Genomic DNA, 20,025 nt, shown 5'->3' on the forward strand with positions numbered 1-20,025 from the left:
CATAGGCCCATGAAAATCAACCAAGGATCATTCCACAGGGAATCATTTCCTCTTTCAAGTGCCAAAAAATCTTCCATTCCTAGGCCTGTGAAATATTGGACATTACACTTGTCACTGCTCGAGGACAGAACACTGTCTGCATTTCAGGGAAGGAGGAGACCCATTTATTTAGGAGCATGTTTTTTAGAATGACAGCTTTTTGAAACTGCTCTGACATTTGGAACATTAGAAGTAATCTGAGGAAAAAGAGGAATTGGTGAGAAGAGCACATGTGAGGCAGTCAAAGGCACATGATGAATGCAAATGAGCATATTGCTCTACAGTTTAGCATATGAGTATCACCACACCATATGCAGTGTGTACATATGTATGCATGATGTAAATGTATATTGTATACTAATGCCTTTTATTGCGGGGGAGGGATAGCACAGTGGTTTGAGCACTGGCCTGCTAAACCCAGGGTTGTGAGTTCAATCCTTGAGGGGGCCATTTGGGGATTGGTCCTGCTTTGAGCATGGGGTTGGACTAGATGATCTCCTGAGGTCCCTTCCAACCATAATAATCTATGATTTGCAGTTTTGAATGCAACATCAAAATATAAATTAAATTCTACATTTGATGTGAGGAAATTTTCAGACATTTAAAGTTATGACTTGACAGCTGGCTAACCTTCCAAAAACAAGGGCAAAACATCCCTATCCAGAAACCTATGTAATCATTGTGTGTCAATGCCCGATTAGCAGCAGCACCAAGCGCTGTTTTTAGCAGCAGTGTAAGAAAAAAGGTTAAAATGAATGTTCTCATCTTTGGAACTAGGAAAACAAACCAGGATAGAGAACATTTTCATAGCAAAGCAGTAATACCGCAATACTGAATTAAGGGAGGAATTCCTATTCAAATCAGCAACAGCATCCATAATAATTCTCCACCATGTTGAATATTTGTCCAAATCTAATTGAAAGAGAATCCAATTTAAACCCAATTTAATGTCCAAAACCCTATGCCATGGCATCCCAGTCTTGCCTGCCTGGGACGCTAGCTGGCCTGGCTGCTGGAACAGCACTGGGGAACAGGCTGCTGGTAAAGCAGAGCGGACTTCACACGGAAGATTGTTTTACCTTCCATTGGAGACCAACCCAGCCCCAGCTGGCTCCAGGATTAGAGAAGCATAAGGGTGGATTAAAGCCACCTCTTCTGCACAGAATGTTTCATAGCTATATTACTAAAAGCAAATAATGCTTTAGCTTTTTCATTCCACAGACCACTTAGTCAGAGGAGGAACCAACCTCCTCACCCACCCAATCCCCACTATTTATGTGCAGCACTTCTCCATTACTCACTGCTTGATTCTGAGAGAGTTTCATTTCATGGACCACCTTGAAGGGATCCAGAACTACCACTGATATATGGACTATAGCCTGAGAACCACTGGTATAAATTGTTTTGACTTCCTCTTTCTGCTTTGCAATATACAAATGCATAGCTCATCCACTACTGATGCAGTAAGTATCATGGTGTAAGAAGGTAACGTGCTAAATAAAGCAGCAAACAACATGCAGAGCTTTTGATAGTGGAACAGGCAGAAAGACTTAGAGAGCTCCCTCCTGGGCTATGTATTCAGCTTTATGGCGTACAGTTAAAACCTCCAAGCAGCTGTTTAGGGAATATATTGTTTTGCTAGAGCTCACCTCTTCAACCATAAGTTTGACTTTCTTCTGTTGGCAATGGACCATGTCATCCAGATGTTTGATTCGTTCTCTAAGACCAGCTGCAACCTCTTCCAGATGCTGTGACCTGATAGAAGTTATAAGAACTAAGTAAATATGTAGGAAGCCATGCAATGTAAACAAAACAAAAACAAAACAAAACAAAAAATTAAAAAAAACACAATGCCAAAGTAGATCATGAAAAGGAACCTTGTTAAATAAGCCAAATTCCACTGACAAATGTCATTTCCTATATTTGTCTAAAGTTCATTTTTATAGTTATCTGTTTGGTCATTAGTCATTGTCAGACACCACCCACTTAGCTCACCTTTACCTTACATATCAGAGCTGCCAACATTTAGAGAAGTTTCAAACTTGTTCAAACAGAATGATGATCTGGGATCTTTTAGGCACTCAGTCCTGGAAAGCTGCATGCACATTATGGCTTGTTTTAGCACTTACAAACCATTATCTGATTAAATCCCCACTTCATCACCAAGAGGCAGATATTAACCCCATGTTACGAATGAGAAAAGTAGGAGTTCACAGAATGTCCTCACTGAGCTGTCCTACAGTTAAACATAGGATGTAGTACAGAACATGCTTTTTTAAAAATGTTGTGAATATACATACTAGAGAAAGAGGTAATTAAGATATTGATTGCAAGGATCCTAGCGGCCTGATTTTGGGTTCTCAGCACTTCTGAAAAGAGTCAGGCCTTTGTCTTTTATATCTATTTTAAAAAAGCATCACAGTTGTGCATGAAACTATACTGACCTAAAACCGGATATTTCTCAGCAATGCAATGTACTCTACCTAATCCATCCTGATTGCAATCAACTTCTCTCACAAATAAAGCTGAGAAGGATGAGTTTTTGCAAAATAAATTCTCTTGCAGTTTTCCTACATAAAATAAGGCAAATATAATTTGGGAAGGAATTATCCAGCTGGAATATATTACAACCAAAGTTAATATAACAGATTCAGGTTTGAAAAACTTAACGCTAAAAATCTCAGTAAGGAGTAAAAGCTCACCTCTGTCTGTCTGAATGGGTTTGAGATTTTGCTCCAGATATTTGGACTTCATGTTGTATCAGTTGTTTTTGTAGCTGGTGGCGTTCCTAAACAAGAAAAATGTTATTTCTCCACTTCTTCATATTTTAAATTTAAACTCCATTAAGTATATTTTATTGTGATTTTAAAAGGCCCATAATATGTTAAACAAAAACAGAGGCTGATTCAGCTACAAGTTATTACTATATTACAAGTGAAGCATGTATTTCCAATAGCCAAGAAGCACAGAATGGGGGGGGGGGGAAAAGCTTGAATAAAGAGACCCCTGAATTCTCAGCTGAGCACTAAGATAAATAGCAATGTTTTCAGTATTCAGCACCAGTTTGCCAGTGTGAAGGGGCAGCTTTGCTTGCAATTTCGTATTTTGTAGGTAAGTACGACTCTGAAGGATAAAGACATGAACTGAAATGCAATTCTGAAAGAACATCTTTCTGACCCACAAAGGGATTATAGGTCAAAGATATGATTACGTTTAAGGTCTTGGATGCAGAGATTAAATGAACCATATGACCACTGTTGATTATATGAATATCAAATTTTCTATATTGTTCCTCCAAAAGGATCTCCTGATCCAATGTATTTTGGCAGAAACAGGAGGCATCTCTCTATTTTTCTCCCAAAATGTCCCTACTTATACTGTTCATGTGTTACCCAGCATGAGTCCCGAGAGGTTCCATGCACATATAGGGTCTGATCCTGCTCTACTAGAGTCAAAGCGAGTTTTGCCATTCATGTCAATGAGAGCAGGATTGGGGCCTTAAATAACAGCCAAATATTTAAAGAGCAACACAAGCACAACAGCAGGTGTTTAGCACTGACTGCATAAATTAATGAACTAAAGTAAAAGTACAAATGTATTTCCTAATACCAAGGACCATAATGTACCCTTTTTTCTCATTGAATACCACCTTGTAACTACGAATAACTCCACTAAACTCAGTGGTATGACTTGTATAGTAAAGAAATACAATCTGGCCCAAACTGATTTATCCAACATTACTACTAACTGTTAATATAAAATAAATGAGGCTATGTCCCAGCTAGATCTTAAACTGAGAAGAGTCCACCTAAATATGTATAATTCAGTCAATGCACTTTTGTTAAAATCGGGCAAAGAGGACATTAATGTACTACATATAGTTTAAACAAGGGTTAGTAATCCCATCTAGCCAGCAGGTATGGGTAGTGATGTTTGTTTCTCTGTATTAGCAAATAATTAGTGGTTAGATTTAAACTGAAGCTAAAGCACAACAAGAACATAGCTTTTAAGAATTGAGTTTTATTATGTTTCAGGATTAAAATAACCAAAACCCTACGTTCTTGTCACCACTCATGATTTCTAGTGAGTCCTTCTTCTCCATTTCTGTCTTTTAGATAGTAAGTTCTTTGGCAAGGATTGTATTCATTTTCATATATTGAACAATGCCAAACATGCTGAAGGCACTAAACAAATAATATTGCAGACTCCATTACTGAATATAATGGAATCACTGATAATTTCAGACTAATAATTACAATGAAATTGCCATTAGCTGACACTGGGGGAATAAACCTGTTTCAGACATCAGGCAACTTCCAACAGACAAGGATCAGATAATAACTGTATTTGTGAGTAGAGGCTATGCACCACTACTAGACTTACATTAGAACAATTATCTCAAAACCAGTATGTGTTTCACCCTGGAACAAAGTCCATAAAATAGAAGAAGGCAGGGCAGGAGATATAAGGGAATGACAGAAAACTTGCTACAACTCGTTCTACAGCAGTGCTGCTAACGTCACAAGAGATAAGTGTCTGGCAGCATTTCTGCTTCCAGGAAGTTACAAGTCAATTGTAAAAATATGCTCAAGGCTGCAGCATGGTAGACCATATTTGAACCAAGGAGAAAAACATTTAACAATACTGAGTGCAGAGAAGTAAGAAAGAACCTTTTTATAGATCAGAAGTAGACTAAAAACTGAAAATCTGGGGTCCTTGTCAGAGTATTTTGAAAAATAATCTAAAAATAATTTATGTGCATGGAAACACAGATGGTTGTTACATGCACAGAAAATCTGACATCAAAATTCAAAAGGAATTTTAGTTGTAAGTCTTAAGAGTTTCATCCTGATGTGCATGAACCTCAAGGTGCAATTCCAGTTTTTTTCCCCAATGCATTTAGATAAAAATGTTTTTACATATATGCATTTGTTGGCCAGGTAATCTGTACATTTAAAAGATTTTATGACCATAATGAATAAAGGACAACAAAGGATCCAGAAAAAACTTGTACAGGCTATTAGGAGATAAAATGTGTTGTTTTTTTTTTAAACTGTCCTTTCAAAATAAAGATTGGCCCCTTATGTATGTCAGCTCTGAGGCAGCCCTGAACGTTTTTGCAAGAAACAACTCCTACAAACAGTAGAGTGGGCAAAGGGTGTCAACTTGCCATCGTGTGCCCTCAGCAGTCCAAGTGCTAAGAGCATGGACGGATGCAATGAAGGGTTTTTGATTTTATTAACAAGAAGAAGATAGAAGTGGTGAGTGGAGTAGAGGCTATTGACCCACAGGGGACTGAAGAAACAGGTGCACTCCTATACATGTCTTGCCCTTCTGCTAAAAAAAAGCATAGATATTGGCACCTATACATTAACATTCTCTGCGCAGAGAAAGTTACCTCTTCCATGCGCTGAATGAACTGATCCAGCTCTCCAATTCTCTTGTCTTTTTCCTGTATACTTGTTTCTGTAATTTGCATCTTCTTATTTGCCTCCTCAATGGCCTTCAGAAGTCGATTTGTTTCTGCCTTTGAACAAACAGATTTATGTTCATATCCACAAACACTCAATAAAATTGATGAATGAAAAGTAAGGAGCTGATTTCTCTGCTATACAATGGGGTTTTTGTTTTTTTAAAGTAGACTCAAAGCCAATAAATCTGGGTGCCTAAGAACTGAGACTGCTTTTGCAAACCAAACATCTAGCTATAGCATCAAATATGAGTTTTGTGGCACACAAAATTTGGGTGATCAGAATTTAATATACGGCTTTAAGACTTCTCAGCAATCAGCTTTAAAAACAAAAAATGTTTGAACGACACATGAATATTTGTTCTCCCCGCAGTGGATACACAAGTACTCAGTACTGAGAGAAGAAAACATGCTATTCCCAAGAACAGTATGTTTAGTTACCAAAGCCTGTCACTTTTAACTGCATTTATATCTGTATCACATTAAGGCTTGAGAGACTGACTTCAGTCTCAGTGGCTATCTGTGAGTAGTGTTAGATAACCTTGCTGTGCTTGACCAGAAATATACAAAACAACATGGTCAGAGGAAGGTTTTGGGAGGAAAAAAAAAAAGTTCTCACAGGATTTCTCTACTGATATTAATTTCTCTCTCTTGAGATTTCACTGAAGTCACAGGATTTGTGCTTTGCATTTTCTTAGACCAGGAGTAGAAAAACATCCACTTCATTTTCATTTTGAAATTTAAATTTTTACTGTCCATTATGTTTAGACACTCCCTTTCTTCAGCTATAAAGCTCTAATGACTATGAAAGTTTAAAAGTTACTGTAACGAGGCATGAAAGGAAAAGAAACTGGGTGTACAAATAAATTTAAGACTTTGATTCTGGTGTTACATTTGTCCATATAATTTAAGGACTGTACTTCAAACACTGAACTAAAGAACACTCTTACAGACTGGCTGTACATACTATTAGAGTTTCTTTCTCGGCTATATGTTTCTGTTCTTCTTGTTTTAGTTTGTCTTCATACTGGCTGTACAGTCTTCTGGTCATCTCTCTCATTACATCAGCATTGGCTTCTTGAGAGCATTCTACCTATAGGAGTTAACAAAAGAGAGAGAACCATCTCCAGGTGAAGCATTGCTGGAGACAAACAAACCAAAAGGTAGAGATGTAACCGATGTTTATAGTTAGAGACTTCTCCTAGTATTGTTACAAAAATATACTCTACTACTAAGCCTGAGTTTCAGTTACACCAAATCCACATTACAGCACCCTGGCAGTGTAAAGGGGCCTTTCAAATGGGTGTAAGTTACAATTACACCAACTTTAGACCCCTTCACACTGCCAGAGTTAAAGTGCTATTAGTGCAACTGAGAATCAGGCCTTACTCTTTATTAAGTTCTCTCATGACACTCTCTCACACCCTTGAAGTTTGCTCCCTGATATGAAGAATAATTTAAAATTCTCTAATTTTACATGAGTGTAGCTTAGAAATAAGTCTGAACCAAAACCCATATTCAAATGCCCATGAACTTTGCAGAGATCAAAATCCAGATCCAATATTTACATTTTGAGCCCATTTGTACTGTAGACTGAAATAAAAGCTAAATAAAACAAAACTAAACAAAATAACTTTCCTCTTACTTGCTCTGCTGCAAATCTGGAGTGACACCATTAAAGTCATGGGAGTTACCCTGATCTAAGTGAGAGGAGAATCTAGTCCTACAAAGCTATTAACTTAGTGTTATTTACATTGGTGTTAATCCTAATAAGAAAAGAATCAGGCACTTAGTGTTCAATGCTGGTACTCTGAGTGCTCATGGTTATAAAAGATTTCTGTTTTGAGCATCTGAGTTATCTTGTTTCAAGGACTGCAAGATTTATCAAACTCTTACACTGTCTTATTCAGTGGGAACAAACTGTTCAAAAGTTTATTGCATTGCATACAAATAAAAAGATATTTTGTCTTCTGAAGAGGGACAGATCTCTCGGAAGGATTCCATTTGCACTGTAGCTGCCTTCTGTGGCATCTGACCCAGATCGCTACCTTAGGACAGAGAGCAAGTTTCTGCCAATACAATCAAAAGGAACAGGAATTAAATCAAGTTTCCTTAAAGTATACACTGAACCTCCAGAGCTACAGTAATGTGGTTAGAAACAACAAACTAGGAAAGCAGAGTTGCAACAGTTCAACCTTAACCTCCCTAAAAAGTGTCGAAGTGGAGTATAATTTCCTGTGCCACCTCTCTCACACTCCTTTGTTTACAATTTAGATGGCCACTGCACTAACTAACAACATTCTCAGGTGAGAATATAAAAGAAATGATTCAAGTAAACGGAGAGAAATGGACCCGGTTGACAGTAATAAGGGAAGCTGGTAATTTTTGCCTTTTCAGAGCCAACCCCCACAATATCATATCCTCTTCTTACTCCCCCTTCCCCTCCCCCCATAAAAAAATTAAAAATCAGATCTGGTGGATGTTTTGTGCATATAACTTAACAAGCAACTTTTACTACGCCAGCATATGCTTAACTTTTAGGACATGATCACATTCCATTGATACCAACTTGCTTGACATTAAGCACATGCTTAAGTGCTTCACTGAATTGAGGCCTAAAACGCTGAATTCTGCCCTGAGACATCACACACAGATTTTCCTCACTTCATGTTTGGGCCAGGACGTGTCCTCGAGATTAGAATAAACTACAAATTTCTGTTTTGAAATCCTGATTTCTTTTCCTCTATTCTCTTCCTCTCATTATCCTTTCTTTCTTTTTATTCCCTATAGACCACAGCAGATGCAAGCAACAAATCTACTCTACACAAACCTTGTAAAACTATTGTTGAAAGGAAATTAGAACATAAAAATACATTAATAAGCTCGTACCCTCCCCCTTTCATTTGAAGGATCTGGGCCATCTATCACAATGCACCAATGTAGGATACAAGAGCCTCGAAGATAATCATCTGTTTCTGAATTATTTAAATGTCAGTAAGTCAGTGGTCACCTAATTTCATGCAAGGTATTTAATACATTTTCTTTTAAATATTTCTGATACTGCATGATTGTTCCAAGTTATCTGAAATGCTGTTAACTGCTCCAATATGATTTAATGGAAGCTTCCAAATGCAAGACAGTTGGACTCATAAAAAAAGGCCCATATGATAAAAGACGGTTGCTTACCTTTGTAAGTGTTGTTCTTCGAGATGTGTTGCTCATATCGATTCCAATTAGGTGTGCACGCGCCACGTGCACGTTCGTCAGAAGATTTTTACCCTAGCAACACTCAGTGGGTCGGCTGGGTCGCCCGCTGGAGTGGCGCCGTTATGGCGCCAGATATATACTCCTGCCGACCCAACGGCCCTTCAGTTCCTTTTTACCGGTTACTCCAACAGAGGGGAAGGAGGGTGGGTTTGGAATGGATATGAGCAACACATCTCGAAGAACAACAGTTACAAAGGTGAGTAACCGTCTTTTCTTCTTCGAGTGCTTGCTCATATCGATTCCAATTAGGTGATTCCCAAGCCTTACCTAGGCAGTGGGGTCGCAGTGAGATGTTGCAGAATGCAAAACTGCAGAGCCAAATGCTGCATCATCTCTGGACTGTTGAACCAATGTGTTATGTGAGGCAAAGGTGTGAATCGATGACCAGGTAGCTGCCTGACATATTTTCTGGATGGGAACATGGGCCGGGAAGGCGGCAGATGAAGCTTGAGCCCGAGTAGAATGGGCAGTGAGGTGGCTAGCCAGAACATGAGCCAAATCATAGCATGTACGGATGCAGGATGTTACCCAAGATGAAATTCGTTGGGATGAGACCGGTAGGACTTTCATCTGGTCTGCCACAGCTACAAAGACCTGAGATGACCTTTGGAAGGATTTTGTTCTCTCAATATAAAAGGCGAGAGCCCTGCGAACGTCTAGGGTGTGCAACTGTTGTTCCCGACGCGATGGGTGCAGCTTCGGGAAAAAGACTGAGAGGAAGATGTCTTGATTGACATGAAAGGCGGACACCACTTTAGGGAGGAAGGAGGGGTGTGGTCACAGCTGTACCTTGTCCTTATGGAATACCATATACAGGGAGTCCGCTGTCAAGGCCCGAAGCTCAGATACTCGTCTTGCCGAAGTAACAGTGACGAGGAGGGCTGTCTTCCAGGAAAGGTACAGCAGCGAGCAGGTGGCCAGTGGTTCAAAAGGAGCACCCATGAGCTTGGCTAGCACCAGGCTGAGATCCTAGGTAGGGGTCGGGCATCTGACTTGAGGGTACACACGTTCCAACCCCTTGAGGAACCTTGAAATTATGGGGTGAGAGAAGATTGATCGGCCATTTTCCCCTGGGTGGAAGGCAGAGATGGCTGCCAGATGCACCTTTATGGAAGAGACCGCTAGGCCCTGTTCTTTCAGGGACCAGAGGTAGTCCAGGACAATAGGAACAGATACCTGCCTGGGGACTGAGTTACGCTGAGCGCACCAGCAGGAGAAACGCTTCCACTTGACCAGATATGTCATCCTAGTGGAAGGCTTCCTACTGCCCAAGAGCACCTGTTGGACCAAGGCAGACCAACGCAACTCCGACTGGCTCAACCACACAGCAACCATGCTGTGAGGTGAAGAGACTGCAGGTCTGGATGGTGAAGCCTGCCGAAGTCCTGTGTTATGAGATCTGGCCAAAGTGGCAGAGAAATCGGGTCTGCCACTGAGAGGTCGAACAACATGGTGTACCACTGCTGCCTTGGCCACGCTGGAGCAATCAGGAGCAGGTGGGCGCTGTCCCTGCGGAGTTGAGTAAGACTCTGTGGACAAGTGGAAATGGTGGGAAGGCATAGAGTAGGTGCCTCTTCCACAGGATCAGGAATGCGTCTGAGAGGGAGCCCGGGGAGCGTCCCTGGAAGGAGCAGAACACCTGGCATTTCCTGTTCTCTTGGGAGGCAAAGAGGTCTATGTGGGGAAAACCCTACTTCCGGAAAACAGAATGGATGACATCTGGACAAAATCGACCACTCCTGAGACAGGAAGGATCTGCTGATGTGATCTGCCAAAGTGTTCTGGACTCCTGGGAGAAAAGACGCTACCAAATCGATCGAGTGGGCTATGCAAAAGTCCCAGAGGTGGACAGTGTCTTGACAAATGAGGGAGAAGCGTGCGCCGCCCTGCTTGTTTATGTAAAATATGGCCATTGTGTTGAACACTGATACACAACGGCCTTAGAGATGGTCTCGAAACACCTGGCATGCTAGACGGACTGCTCTCAGCTCCCACACATTGATGTGGAAGGCCAGCTCTTGAGGCGACCAGAGGCCTTGAGTGCGAAGGCCCTCAAGGTGGGCACCCCAACCCAGAGATGTCATGTCCATGGTTAGGGCCAGCGAGGGTTGCGGTGGGTGGAATGGCATCCCTGCACAGACTAGAGTGGAGTTTAGCCACCAGGTTAGGGAGCCTAGAATCTTCTGGGGAATAGTGAGCACTGAGTCCAGGCTGTCTCTGCATGGTTGGTATATTGAAGCAAGCCAGGTTTGAAAGGGACGGAGGCGTAGCCTCGCATGCTTGGTTACGAAGGTGCAGGAGGCCATGTGACCTACTAGGCTGAGGCAGGTGTGCACCGACGTTGTCGGGAAGGTTTCAAGACCTCGAATAATTGAAGCCATTGCTTGAAAACGCGACTGCAGGAGGTAGGTTCTGGCCAGATAGGGGTCCAGAACCGCTCCTATGAAGTCTATTCTCTGCGTGGGTGTCAGAGTAGACTTCTCTGTGTTGATCATCAGGCCTAGGCTCCCGAAGAGGTCTTTGACGACACGCAGGTATTGCGACACTTGTAACTGGGAAGTCCCTCGAATGAGCCAATCGTCGAGATACAGGTAGACGTGTACCCGACAACGCTGGAGGGAAACAGCGTCTACAGCCATACATTTTGTGAACACTCACGGAGCTGTAGAAAGGCCAAACAGAAGTACAGTGAACTGAAAGTGTTGATGGTTGACCACAAAACAGAGGCACCATCTGTGTGGTGGGTAAACTGCGATGTGGAAATACGCATCCTTCATATCGAGGGCAGCATACCAGTCTCCCAGATCCAGGGACGGGATAATGGTCCCCAGGGTTACCATGCGGAACTTCAGCTTTATCATGACTTTGTTGAGTTCTCGCAGGTCTAGGATCGGTCATAGACCTCCCTTTGCCTTGGGGATTAGGAAGTAGTGGGAATAAAACCCCTTGCCCCTCATGTCTTTTGGCATTTCCTCTACGGCTTCCATGGCTAGGAGCGACTGGATCTCTTGTAAGAGGAATTGCTCCTGAGAGGGGTCCCTGAAGAGGGACGGGGAGGGAGGGAGGGAAGGCGGGGTTGAAACAAACTGGAGGTAGTATCCCACTTCCACCGTGCGCAGGACCCAACGATCTGAAGTTAGCTGGGACCAGGCAGGGAGGAATTGTGAGAGGTGGTTGAAAAAGGGAGGAGAAGGAAGGATCTGGTAGAGCAACCGGTGGGCCGCCCTCCGGCGTCCCATCAAAAGTTCTGCTTGGGCCCCGCTGGTGGTTTAGGGGGTGCCTGATTTTGACCTCCTTGAGGGCCAGACTGTCTCCGACGATTCCTTTTACCACACCTGCTAAAGTCCTGTCGCGGCCTAGGCGGGGCATTAGGGCGGTGTGGCTGGGGCCAGAAAGTCCTGTGTTGGGTCACTGGCGTGTGCATATGCAGCGAGCGCGTTATAACACGATTGTCCTTCAGACTTTGTAATCTGGGGTCAGTTTTATCTGAGAACAGGCCCTGGCCTTCGAAGGGCAAAACCTGAATAGTTTGTTGTAATTCAGGGGGAAGGCCTGATACATGGAGCCAGGAGATACGCCTCATCGTCACTTCTGACGCCAGAGTTCTGGCTGCAGAGTCCACTGCATCCAGAGAGACTTGGAGGGAGGTTCTTGCTACTTTTTTACCCTCCTCGAGTAGGGCCGTAAATTCTTGACAGGATTCCTGGGGAAGAAGCTCTGTACACTTCCCCAAAGGACACCCATGTGTTAAAGTTATATCTACTTATGAAGGCTTGTTGGTTTGCCACCCTAAGTTGCAGGCCCCCGGCCGAGTATATTCTGTGGCCTAGGAGGTCCATGCATCTAGCCTCCTTTGACTTAGGAGCCAGGATTTGCTAGCCATGACGCTCCCTCTCGTTCACCGATCGCACCACTAAAGAGCAAGGAGGTGGGTAAATGTAGAGGTATTCATACCCCTTTGAGGGGGCCATATATTTTCTCTCTACTCCCCTTGCTGTACGTGGAATCGAGGCTGGGGATTGCCAAATGGTATCTGCATTAGCCTGTATGGTGTGGATAAATGGAAGAGCCACTCTAGTAGGTGCATCAGCCGATAGGATGTCCACGACAGGGTTCTCTATTTCAGGGACCTCCTCCACCTATAAGTTCATATTCTGAGCCACTCATCTCAAAAGGTCTTGATGGGCCCTGAGATCAATTGGTGGAGGGCCTGAGGAAGATGTTCCCGCCACCACCTCGTCAGGCAAGGAGGAGAGGCCCGGGACCAAGGGGTCCTGTGGGGGCTCCTGCACTTGAGGAGCGTCATCTGTGTCAGGTGGAACTTGGGTGTCTGCAGATGGTAACGGAGCCTCATCCGTGCCTGTAAGGGGTGGGGGGGCGGCTTACTGTCACCTCTTGTACCCGGTGTTCTGACAGGGCCGACCGTGCAGCCACTCACTGATGCAGCACCTTGAGCCTGGTGGTATGCCCACGGTGTCCAGAAGGACCAGTGATGAGGCCCTTGCTCGTGGCTCTGGCTCTCTGGGAATATATGGCTAGGGGCATCAGAGTCACGCTCCTGAAGATAGGATGCGCTACCAGCCTGCGATGACACCGATGTGTCTCTCGATGGCCACGGCGGTGCCGATAGACTCTGGGAGGGCGCCACTGTTCTGGATGCTCAGTCCTGGGGTGGTAGGGGGGAGTGGTACCGGGAGCTATAATGGGACCGCGAGCGAGACCAGGACCTTCTACCATAGCTGTGCCGGGAGGTCGACCGGGATCTCCAGTCCCTTCATCTGGAGCGACTGCAGGATACACGGTGCCGAGAGCGGTGCCATGAGTCAGATCGGTACCGGGAGTATCCGGCCGGCGAACTAGATGTCGAACGGTCCCACGAGTGCGACTGGTACCGTGATGGAGAGCGGTGCCGGGACTGCGAGCGGCGCCGGGAGCAGGAACGGCGTGATCGAGAGCATCTGTGAGACCGTGATCTTGAATGACGTCTGTGTTGGACCAACGGAAGGTGGCCTTACCAGGGCCATTTTTCCAATGGATTGTATGACCCACACCGGCGGTGCCGGGGGTTGAGGCCGTGTCGACTCCGTCATGGCGATGAGCTCCCTTGCCATGGAGAAGGTCTCCAGTGTAGAAGGGAGGACAAGCTCAACCACAGCACTGGACTCAACGGCCCTTGTGGGACCAGAATCAACGGTGCCGTGCTCAGTGGAGCCGCAATCAGCGGTACCACAGTCGACGGTGCCGCGGCAGAGGACGGTGCTCGATGAACAGTCTTCGAAGAGCGCGCCTTCTGTGGAGCTGAAGCAGCTGGAGCGCTATGTTGCTTCCTGGGTCTCAGGGACAGGGAGCAGTGCTGAGCAGATGTCGGTGCCGGCAGAGGTTGGTGCCGGGGCTCCTTCTCGGTACTGGAGCGGTCCAGGGCCGAAGGGGCACTTCTTACAGAAGCAGTCTGTTGGGCACTTAGTACCGATGCTGCAGGACTAACTGCTGACTCCATGAGGAGCTGTTTCAATCAAAAGTTCTGCTCCTTCTTCGTCCTTGGTTTAAACGATTTGCAGATGCGGCACTTATCGGTAAGGTGGGATTCCCCTAGGCACTTGAGGCAGGAGTCATGGGGATCCCCTATTGGCATCGGCTTTTGGCACGCCGAGCATGGTTTGAATCCTGGTGCCTTGGGCATGGGCCTGTACCGGGGTGGAGGAAAGGGGGCTAATCCCCAATCCCCCCTTAAACTATATACACTAACCATAAATACAACAACTAATACTAACTATAACTACAAGAACTTGAACTATACACACAACAAACAGCAAAGAACTACGAGTAGATAGGGACACGGAGATCAGCAAAGCCGCGCTCCACAGTTCCAACAACCAGCACAGGCGGTAAGAAGGAACTGAAGGGCCGTTGGGTCGGCAGGGGTATATATCCGGCGCCATAACAGCGCCACTCCAGGGGGCGACGCAGCCGACCCACTGAGTGTTGCTAGGGTAAAAATCTTCCGACGAACGTGCACGCAGCACGCACACACCTAATTGGAATCGATATGAGCAAGCACTCGAAGAAGAACTCCAGCTTGCGTTTCATTCCCTTGTGCTTACCTGAAAAGCTGTCCCACAACTAACTTCTCTTTCCAGGGTAATTTGCTATTAGGATGCACCTCTTGCCCAATAAATACTGTACATGAGCACAAAACATAACAGATTTCTGATGAAAAATTGTGAAAGGTACAGTACTGGCTGTCAATAACACTCCATGGATGGTCGGTGAAGAACTCCATACAAATGTGGCCAAATCTCTTTTTCCAAGCAATTAATCTCATTGACTCAGCAATGTCCTTATTGCACAATACGAATAAGGGGAGTTTACATACTGTACCTTTAGTTTCAATAGCTGATTTTCAACTTGGGCAGTTTCCAGCTGTTTTTGCTTTTCTTTCAGTTTTTCCATGGACTGCTCATGTGTGTGTTTTAAATTCCTTATTTGATCCCTTATATCTGTGTTCTCCAAACTAACATCCACTAAAGTTTTCTAAAAAACACACAATGAAATACACAATTTGAAGTAGTAATAACAACAACAAAAACCATGATTTGACCAACCTACCACAAGAGGCTTTCTGCAATATTTAGAATATTTTAAGAGAGTTTACTGTTTTGTTGACATAGTATTAACATAGTTAATAGCTTTGGCCCTTTAAAATTATGGCTTCCAATTACTTGCTTTACCAAAAAAATCTCTCCATAAGAGCATGTTCATTCAAATGCAGTCCCAGAGAGAGCTGTGATCCAGAGGCAAGGGCGGCTCCAGGCACCAGCACGCCAAGCGCGTGCCTGGGGGCAGCAAGCCACGGGGGGCGCTCTGCCAGTCACTGCAAGTGTGCCAGGCAGGTTGCCTTCGGCAGCATGCCAGTGGAGGGTCCGCTGGTCCTGCGGCTTTGGCGGACCTCCTGCAGGCGTGCCGCCAAATCCAAGGACCGGGGACCTCCCGCAGGTATGCCGCCAAAGGCAGCCTGCCTGCGTGCTTGGGGCGACAAAATACCTAGAGCCGCCCCTGTCCAGAGGAACAGGCATGCATGCATTACAGTGCAAACACCACTTCCATTTTATACTGTAATATAACTGAAGTGAAATGTTGGATTTTCCCTTTCATTCTTCCCCTCTCCAAATGCCAAATTTTAAGATGATTAACCTGAAAACATGGAAGTCTGACACCAAGGGAAAAGTCACGGAGGCTAGTTGCAATGGATGCCAAGCTGAAAACATTTTTATAAACAAGAAAAAATGACCTTTGTATGTTTACAGGAGTGGCTACTCAATATTTGTAAATTTAAAAAAAAATCATTGAAATTTCCATCAATAGAAAACAATAGTGGGACAAAATCATGTGATGTGTCATTGGTTTGTAAAATATGGAAAGAGTCTCAGTTTCACTTTTAATTTTCCATTAAGCAAAGGCCAAGGGCTTTCAGCAGCTGCAATGAAGCGAAACAACACTGTATATTATAGTATAGCCTTTTAGCCAGCAAAACTCCTGGATTTTTTCTTAAGTTTATCATTTATCTGTTTTAAATGTTCTTAGTGACATTTGATGGTTAAGATCCGAATGTGTATCTAACCATCATCCATCTCTCATGTATACTGTTAAACTGATGGTATAAGAGGGAGTCTAGGATGGTGGCTGATGGATCAGGCCATCCTCTTTGATAGAGCTATTAAAAGCATACCTGCAACTCAATTGATGCTGATGTCAAGGAGCTGTTCATTTCACTGAAGCTGTCCAAGGCTGAAGCCTGCACTTGCATGTGTCTCTCTAAGGATTCCTTTTCAACATTTGTTATCTGAACAGATTAAGAAAAGATATTAAAAAACAAATCCTCAAATTTTAAAATTCTTTCAGACGGAAGATAGTTGCCACCAACTTAACACTGGAGAGACAACAGGTTAAAAACAATGGGATTAAGAGGAGTTTGAATCTCTAGGTAAAATTTTCTCTATTGGAAATCCTGTGTTAACCAAAACTTCAATTTTGGCCTTGGAAGCAAGCCATGCTGAGATATAGAAGCAGTTTTTCAGTGTCATCTCACGGAGTGTTCCATCATGCACATTAACCACAGCAAGGACTTAAGTTTTAACTCTTGTAGTCATGAAAAGAGAACTTTCCTCTAGCTAAACTTGATAGAAGAAATTCATCCTTGTGCAGAGGGAATTCATCCCTTTTGGTGCTTAACTGGGGCTTACCCGGTGCATAGGCCTTGTGCTGACCCTGTGCACAGAGGCAAGTTTCACCCAATAAGAACTCCTGCAGAGTTTGTCTCACCCTGAAGCTGTACTTTGCATATTTTTAAATTTTGCCGGTTTTCACAAAGAAAAAATTCTGGTTTATAAAAAACATCGTGTATCTCCAGAAACTGCTGTGAGGATCTCCATGAAAGATCAGAACTGCAAATGCATATAAGAGCATTCCAGCAGGCGAAACAACACTCGTACTCATTTATCGTTATTTAGATAGCATGGTAAACTTTCACAATACTTTAGAGTAGCTAAAATATACAGATCCCCAAATTGACAAAGTCTCTGTCCCAAACAGTACACAAACCGAACACACACAAAGAGATACAGGACAGCTGTTTATTAGCTGTCTGTGTCTGCAGTGCACAACTGAACAGGTAGGAGTAGGAGGATGTCTGACAGCTGTTTACTGGGAAATCTGCTTTAGGCACATGGGCTGGAGTGCAAGAGGACATACAGTCAGGAGTAGGTGAAGGAAAGATATGAAACAGCTTAGAAAGAGGCTTGGGTGGAGTGCAGGGAGCACGACATGGTGTAGGAGGAGAAGTAAAAAGCTTTGAAGATAACAAGCATGAGATTAAATGTGAGAGTGAGCAGTGGGGTGGAACCAACAAAACATTTACTATGTTTGAACTTTACATACAGAAGAAAAGATGATCAACCAACAAACCATAAGGTTGACTACATACTGTAGTAAGTTACAAATGCTGGAATTTAGTTTACTGGAATGACCCGCTGAGTTGCAAAAGTGACTTCCAGTAAGCAATAGACATCATGTTCTTGTATAACCCCCAGTCAGTTAATTTGTCAGCCCACAGGACAGTAGCTTTCTATGATAAACACCATTCTCCAGTCAGTATTGGAATATTAATCATACATAATCACACAGGCAATGTAATCAATGGTATTTACAAAATGTAGGTAATGGGGTGGGGTTCTGTCATGCTCCTTTACATGATCAGACCTGAAGAAGAGCTCAGCAAAAGCTCAAAAGCTTCTCTCTCTCACCAACAGAAGCTGATCCACCTTGACTCTTTAATGCTCTTTTACACACAGAAAAAGCCTCTGCCCTGTTTTCATTTTGCTTGAAAAATACAAAGCACTATAGGCATGAAAAATAATGAACTTAAATGGCTCTAAAACATGATTTGTTTTATGCTACATACTGTCTTTCATAAAACATGTTTACAGGTAACCTTGTTTGGTTCACCTCTTATGACATCATTAAAAATAAATATGAACTTACTGTCAATTCATTTGTAAGTTGCTGTATTTTCCGTTTCATTTCACCATACTCTCCATACATTTTCTTTCTTACTTTTTCCAAAGTTGCTCTCACCTGTGGTTAGGCAAATTATAAGCCTTTGTTATTCAGCCTTTATTACAAATATAATTTAGATTAGAAACCAGACAACAATGTGCTCCAAAGACCAAGATCACTTACAGTGATCACCACTGCTAAACCAATGCTTGTTCACTGTGACCATTTGTAATGCCCTGGAAGAAGTGTCTTAGATACCACTGTGTAGTAGCTGAGGGTTAACTTACCTTTTAAGGCATTTATCTGTATAAACACTCATTGGCAAGAATTTAGAAACATAATTTCATCACTAGATTCCAAAAAATAGGCTATTCAACAATTTGATTTTAACGCAAAAATTAAATGGAATTAAAAATAACTGCAGGTATAAATTGTTATTTCCTTTATGTATTTTTAACACTGGAAACAAAACTGAGTTAGCTACGTTAATCAAACATGCGCAGAAGCAACTTTCTAGCTCAGGATAAATGTTCCCTTACATGCTACCTTCCAGACACATAGTTAGAGGTTGCCCTTTTCACTCAGTCATATGATTATCTATCAGACTGATTAGGTATAGTATAACAGTGAGCGCAGTTGGGCTTATGCACAGCTGGAGTCAGGTGTGGAGGCACTGAAAGGCGACCACATTCATGTGTAAGTATGTAATAAAAGGGTTCTCGGGACACATTTTTTGGTGGCCTCAGAGTGCGGCCACCAACTCTTGCTGATGGCCAGTCTCACACTTTTTCCTAAAACACTTAATTAGCTTTAGGAAAAAGAAAGTTAATATGCACGTACACACGTCCAAATCATTGTAATTTATTTATTGCTAGCTAGCAAGTCTGTTGAGAAAAGTGATATTAACAAACATACAAGTATCACTTTTCACAGCAGACTTACTCAGCCCTGCCAAGCCTGGGGACAAATTAAGCCCTGGATGCGGGGCCAGGGGAGGCAACAGGGGACTAGAGCCTGAAGCTCTGCCGCTGGAGCCTGCTGCTGCACAGCCAGAGCCCAGGACTAGAGCCTGAAGCCCTGTGGCCAGAGCCTGCCACCCCAGGGCTGAACCCCAAAGCCTGAGCCCCACCACCCCTGAGAAGGAGGGGAACTCACTGGGTGCCTGCTCCTCCATTGTTGTGCCCCAGGTTTCTCCAGAGGGGGGAAGGGCCCAACCCCTGCTGGTCGCCCCAGCAACCAACACCAAGGCAGGGCATCCAGGAGCAACAGGGAGGGGGAGGGAGGCTGTGTCCGCAAGCAGCGGCGGCTCCAGGCACCAGTGCTCCAAGCACGTGCCTGGGGCAGCAAGCTGTGGGGGGCGCCCTGTCGGTTGCTGTGAGGGTGGCAGTCAGACTGCCTTCTGCGGCGTTTCTGTGGGAGGTCCACCGGTCCCACAGATTCGGCGGCTGGTACACTGAATCCGTGGGACTGGAGACCTCCCAAAGGCGCGCCGCTGAAGGCAGCCTGCCTGCCATGCTTGGGGGTGGCAAAAAAGCTAGAGCCGCCCCTGGCCACAAGAAATGTCCCTGGTAGTCGCATTTGGCCATTGTGATACAGCATGGCCAGAGGGCAGCATAAGAGTGTTGGCAGGGGGCCTTATTCCCTGCCAAGGGAGGAAGGTTTGCTTTAGATTAACTAGAACAGCTGTGGCCAATTAG

General features: G+C 44.0%; 1 protein-coding gene across 1 annotated transcript in view; it reads right to left on the reverse strand.

Annotated features, from left to right (window-relative positions):
- Nucleotides 1-20,025, reverse strand: part of MYZAP (myocardial zonula adherens protein) — a 96,889-nt gene that overhangs the window by 38,306 nt on the left and 38,558 nt on the right. Inside the window, exons 4-10 of the mRNA XM_032774113.2 lie at nt 18,314-18,406; nt 16,503-16,616; nt 15,155-15,307; nt 6,477-6,602; nt 5,438-5,566; nt 2,742-2,827; nt 1,689-1,794 (exon numbers count right to left, since the gene is read on the reverse strand). Of these exons, the coding sequence (XP_032630004.1) occupies nt 1,689-1,794; nt 2,742-2,827; nt 5,438-5,566; nt 6,477-6,602; nt 15,155-15,307; nt 16,503-16,616; nt 18,314-18,406 (807 nt within the window). The remainder of the gene's footprint in view (nt 1-1,688; nt 1,795-2,741; nt 2,828-5,437; nt 5,567-6,476; nt 6,603-15,154; nt 15,308-16,502; nt 16,617-18,313; nt 18,407-20,025) is intronic.

The sequence above is a fragment of the Chelonoidis abingdonii genome, chromosome 9 (assembly GCF_003597395.2).
Source record: "Chelonoidis abingdonii isolate Lonesome George chromosome 9, CheloAbing_2.0, whole genome shotgun sequence".
NCBI lineage: Eukaryota > Metazoa > Chordata > Testudines > Testudinidae > Chelonoidis > Chelonoidis abingdonii.